This window comes from Mus caroli, unplaced genomic scaffold (assembly GCF_978045245.1).
Source record: "Mus caroli unplaced genomic scaffold, Mus_caroli_1 scaffold_6, whole genome shotgun sequence".
Taxonomy (NCBI): Eukaryota; Metazoa; Chordata; class Mammalia; order Rodentia; family Muridae; genus Mus; species Mus caroli.
The window spans coordinates 96,329,294-96,335,293 of record NW_028227261.1 but is presented as its reverse complement, the minus strand read 5'-3'; the positions used below and the strand labels follow the sequence as shown (position 1 = coordinate 96,335,293).

At 42.4% G+C, this 6,000-nt stretch overlaps 1 protein-coding gene across 7 annotated transcripts in view; it reads left to right on the top strand.

Annotated features, from left to right (window-relative positions):
- The first annotated feature begins 1,424 nt into the window (after positions 1-1,424).
- Musk (muscle associated receptor tyrosine kinase) overlaps positions 1,425-6,000 on the top strand; it is an 85,207-nt gene continuing 80,631 nt past the window's right edge. For all 7 annotated transcript variants that reach the window (XM_021159732.3, XM_021159730.2, XM_021159729.3 and 4 more), the window contains exon 1: positions 1,425-1,503. In XM_021159732.3, the coding sequence (XP_021015391.1) occupies positions 1,425-1,503 (79 nt within the window). The remainder of the gene's footprint in view (positions 1,504-6,000) is intronic.

The following is a 6,000-nucleotide window of genomic DNA, read 5'->3' as shown; positions in this document are numbered from 1 at the left end:
ATATGTAGTCACCTAGGAGACATACCTCTGGCCATGTCTGCAAAGATGTGTCCAGAAAGGTGAAAGAGGGAAGACCTACCCCAAATGTGGGTGCCATCATTGCATGGGTTGTGGCCCTGGATAAATCAAAAAAGAGAAAGAAGAAAGCAAGTTGAACACAACCTTTAGCTGTCTCTGCTTCCTAAGTGTGAATGCAGTGTGACCAGGTGTGACTCCATCTTGGAGTAGGGTGTTAGAATGTATCCTCCCAAGAAAAGGGATCCCCATTACAAATGATGCTATTCTCTCTCTCTCTCTCTCTGACTTAGATCCTACCAACAATGTATAAGTGTTCTTTTCCTTCATCTTCTTGTTAACACCTGTTACAGTAATTGCTATAATTTGGGATGGAAACTGGGAAGTTTCCATCATAACAGTGAACAAATTCATAACAATAAAAGAAGTCATGATACAGTATGCTTTCATGTACATTACTTCAGCACCATCTTAAGGTTGCATCCTACTGGAAGAACTGGTGCAGCCAGCCTTTATTTTTCAGGGGTAGGTGGTAGGTTTCATGCAGGCGTAGCTGCTGTTTCATGCAGTTGACCACAAATGTGGGAAGATATCAGCCCTCTAGTCAATTAGGGTTGCTTGGAAACAAGTCACTGCCAGCAGGCCATCAAATATGATACAGACTAGTAAGAAACCTGGATCATAAAAGACGAAGCTAGAGAGACAAGTAGATGCCAGCGAGTCCCCTTACGTCACAGCAGAGAGACTTGCATGTATTTTTATGTGACAAGAAATCACTGCAGCCTTTGAGGCAGGAGGGACTATCTCATGCTTATAATATCCCAGGGATAAAAGTGTAAGACTCGTAATGATTGCCTAAGAAACAGGTTAGTCACACCTTACTAGAGTAGGGGAAAGGGGGAAGAATTCAAGGAACGTGTGGGGGGTGAGATCCGGAGCAGCTGGGCTAGGCTGGCCGTCAGCTGGGGGTCAGGTGAGCGATGAAGAAAGTCAAAATTAGTTTGATCCAGATTCCTCATCTGAGTGCAGGAGAGGTGGGGGACCGACCTCGCATTAGGAACGCTGGAGCCCAGGGAAAGCAATGATGGCCGTGAAAGGCATCTGGTATTGTCCTTCTGCCACTGTCTTAAAAGGGATTCTGAAGGGATTTTCTTTCCCTTGTTCCTCCAGCCCTCCACTTGCATTACTGGCCTGAGTGAGTTCTCCCCAGCTGGCCCCGTCCATCATTACAGTCAGGTCTGAGGATTCCTGATTCTACTTAGAGCCCGTGGTGCTGCAGACACAAACAGTCCTGAGCGGACAACTCTATTGTAACAAACCATGCTTTAAAATGTAAACCCGGGAGCGTTTTTTTTTTTTTTTCCTCACATTGTCCAGAAGCAACCTTTCTTCCTGAGCCTGGATTAATCATGAGAGAGCTTGTCAACATTCCACTGTTACAGATGCTCACCCTGGTTGCCTTCAGCGGGACTGAGAAACTTCCAAAAGGTTGGTCTGTTCAATCTTGCCCTAAAGTGCATGTGAGCTTCATGGTGACTGATTCATTGCGTGATATAGGGATAGAATGTATGGAGAGAGAGAGACAGAGAGAGTAGCATATACATACTGATTGGTTCTTCTCTGATGATAGTTCCCTTCTAAGTTCTACAGTTAAACACAACATGATGTGTGCAGAGACCTCCCTTCTAGGGAGACGTTACCAGGTAGACCATGAGTTAACCTAGGTCGGCTCTTTTTCTGTCAGACACTGGGGTGGTCTAAATGAGCGATCAAAAACGTTCCATACAGGGCTTGCCAAGAATATCATCCACCCCACTTCCAGAAATCCAGAGTGTTTTGCTCCTGAGAAAAGTCATCTCTACTTTCAGTTTTGTTTTTGTTTTGTTTTGTTTTTTTTACCAAACTCTTAGTGAACATTTTAGTAGCTAGAAATCAGATCCAGAGAAAGACACACGGAAGACAAGTGCCGATAAAAGCCCGGAGACAACAGATTCTCTGTAACTTTGCTACTGGGGTCGTGATTTGGGCTTGGCAAGTGGTTGCACTAGCTTTTTTTTTTTTTCAGTGCCTTTGGAATGTACCGGAAATAACACCACCTAAGGGGGAAAGCAACTTAAGAAAGTGACAAACACCTGTTGCAGCAGCAAGAACGTCCACAGAGCAGTAGTTTCTGGCCGAGAATTATGAAAGCTAGAATCAGGAAGAGTGGAAAATACGTGATGTGCAAAGAGAAGGGAGCTTCAAGGCAGGGCATGAAAAAGCAGACTAAATGCTATCAGATGGTGCCATGAGAAAAAGTGTCCTACAACAGCGTTATGCAGAATTCTAGATTTCAGCCAGATGGATTGTTTCCTGTTTCCACTGGGTTGCCAAAGTACTGAAAACTCTTATCTTGAATAATTAACGAATGGCATTTGTATGGACATAGGAAGCACAGCTTTAAATTTTATAGTTCACCTATGTTCTAGAACCACGAGGCCATGGGTCTCACGTAACAGACAGCGTTCTTTCCAAACAATCTGATCCTACGGGTTTACTTTTCTTGTTTATTTACTTAATTCTCCTGGGGCCAAGGGGTTGCTATCTTCTAATGTTCTAAATAATTCACACCACAATGTTACTTTAAGATATCTTTGGATAAAAAAAAAAGACTCTGGACCTTTTAAAATAACTAATAATAGCCAGAAGGACTTAACATTGGCTTTGGGTTATTTTAATACTTCCTGATCAAAACACGGATGTCCGGTGGAGCAATACCTGGCTGCTTGGACCTATGGATTCTAATCGCTCGTATTTATTTTAATCTATATCAAGCAGTTACTGACAAGGAAGGAGGATACTTGCTAAACCTCAGCGTGTTAAGAGCAACACAGCTGTTTTGAAGTTCTAAATCAACTGCGGCTACACAAAACAATAATAACAAAGCTACACAAAACACCTCTGTATTTGTATGCTTATTTAGATTCTGGAGACAAATGATTTTTTTTTTTTTGTTTTAGTCCCCAACTGTCTAAGTCCCCATTCAAATGCATATGATCATCTTGTTTTGCAAACTTCAGACTATCCTGGCACAGGGTAACAATGCCGAACATCCCAGCTTTAAAAGAAAACTACCAGAACACCAATTCAATTTTGCTTTTTTTTTTTAAACAATGTACTTGCTCCAAATTTTAAAAATCAAAATAATATTTCTCTTAGCCTATTCTGTTTATTGTAACAATTGAAATTAGCATTGGGTTCATGTCACCCTTATTCCCAAGCACTGCCCCTCGGTGATTAGACATCTGTTCAGTACACAAGGTGAATTCTGAAAGTAAATAATGTTATGAAAAGTGAACTCCTAAAGATTTTTAATGCTGTGCTGTACGGTGTATTTTGATAGAAAAGAGCCATTTGAATGTGTTGTTCTCTTAATATTGAAAACTATGACAGCTTTGCTGAACTTGCTCACAGCAGTAGCTCGTAAAAGAGTTGGTTAAAGAGTTTGCTTGTCCAAGTCCAGTATAGAGACTGAAATCAAACGACCTACACATAATACACAATACAGTGCTTGGTATAGTGGACAGGGTCAGAATGGACAGTCTTAAAACGGGACTGTTTAAGTCTTGGAGGGATATTAAAAGGACCCATCTCTCCCTCTGCACATGGAGATCAATAGTTTATTAGTTTAACTTTAATCTAAATGCCTAACATTCTGAGACCAAATGGTGATTGTCCTAGATAATTTCAACTAATGACATATTTTTTAAAATGGATTTAATTTTCTCACCTCAAGTAGTAGAGTTTTGGAAATCATCATGTATGAAAGTGGCCAAAGTTTTATTGAATTTACACAGCCACATATTTTAAAAGCACTTGCTGGTTTATCGTGGTGTGTTAAATGGATGGTGGAGTGTTTAAATTTGTGTATGAGCAGGAGATTCACATGGGTAGAATTGGATTTCTTTCATATGCTCAGGATTTCCTCACAAAACCCCACCTTCAAAATCATCCCATCTACTACCAACCCGAGGGTTTACTGTGTAACTAATTTCTCTTTGGATAAGTGGGGAAGCCTTGTCTTTCAAATCACATGTATGCAGGGATAGGAGTCACAGATTCCACTCATGAGTCAGTCAGAGCTGACACAGCTGTTGTGAACCCCATCTGGGACAGCAAGTCCCGGGTGAGTGTTTCATACTGACACACACAGTCAGAGTTACTCACCGCATGTGCAGGAGAGCACGGTGGCTTTACGTCATGGTCCTTGTGTGCGGAAGCAAAGAGTGGACATTTCATAATGTCTCAAAAGATGAAGTAGGACTCCAGGTCACTGAGGAGAGGTGAAGGGGTCCTCTCAGGTCCGTGATAGGAGTACATGGGCCCAGTAGAGCCTCAAGCTAGGGCTGTGGACAGCGTTTAAGAGCAACTCCGACCTGAACAATCATTTTCCTGTGTCCAGCAGGCACTATGTGAACATGGGAGTTGTGAGAGCAGCTGCTCAGATTATCTCAAGACTGGTGCTTTTCGGGGGGCCATGCAGCCGAAGAGCCTGAGGCTACAGAATGTATGGTTACATGAAAATACCTCATGCTAGAATTCAGGCAGTGAAGAATGTAAAACAAGGATACTGAAGGCTTGAGCAGGTGTTACCGTCAGTTTCCTCTTTCCTGACCCCAGCTTCTTGCTGCATATCCTTCACTTCCTTGTGGAGCGAAGCAATGCCATTATCCAGGGTCACACTAAGGATCACCCATGGTTGCTGGGAGGGTCATAGCTAGCATGCCTTACCAGGGTCCTTACAGGACTGTGGCTTAAGACCTCCAAGGGATGCAGACTCAGAGAACTCCTGTGAAAGTCCATCCCCAAAGGGGAGAATCCAGAGTGCACTCAATTTCGAGCAATTGATGACACATGTTGTTATAGATAAATCTTAACAAGTTACAAAGCCATCATGACAAAAACTTTCATTTCACCGCAATTAAATGAGTCAGCCATTAGAATATGTCAGATGAAGATCAATACCTATTATTCTCTTTGGTGAATCTGAAAATTTTCCAATACCAAAGTGTTTTCTTAGATTGAAAGAAGAACCAATGCTGTGTTGATAATAATTAGAAAACCATGAATTTTTAAGGTCTTGGCATTCATTTTCTTTTAAAAACACAATGCACCTGGCTCCTGTGCATTTGTGCACGTCTATCAGTAAGGGTTCAACCAGAAGTCAGTGTGTCTGCAGTGCCATGTTCTGGGCCCATAAAAGGCAAAGGAAGATAGTACCACACCCTACTCATCAACAGCTAGAACTCAAGTGACGTTTTCTGTGGATCCAAAAAGAGCTGTTTGTGTCCTCATGTGCTCATTGTTCATGGGTTCTTGGGTCGGGAGAAGAGACAGAGCTCCAGTTTAGACAGGCTCTGGCTGGCATGAAAGCTGGGTGCTAGAGGAGAGTAAACAGGAAGAGATCTGTCAATCAACCTATCAATCAATCGTGGCCTTCAGTCCAGCTATGCGACTGTGTCAGTGAACACTTCAAAGGGAATCTGGATAGCTTTGGAAGATGGGTTAAGTGGATCTGATATTCTGATCCTAGAAATTAATTTATTGATTAAAATTAATATTTAACCCTCCCATTTTCTGTGCATAACCATGACTATGAGACACTGTCTGTCTATCTTAGAATCTCTGGTTCCGTGTGTATGTGTGCATGTGTTTTCATGTGTAAGTGTAGATATGTGCTAGCCATGGTATGTATGTGGAGATCTCTAATTTGCCACTGTGCTAGTTTGCAGACTAGCTGGCCTGCAAGCTTCCAGGGACTCTCCTGTCCCCACCTCCTGTCCTCCCATGAGAATATGAGGATGACAGACACAACCACAATGCTCAGCTTCATGTTTGTTTTGGAGATCTGAATTCACATCCTTATGCTTGCACACCAAGGGCTTTACCCACTGAACCATCTCTCCAGCCCTGGGACAGAGCCTCTAAGCCAACCTTAACCCTAAA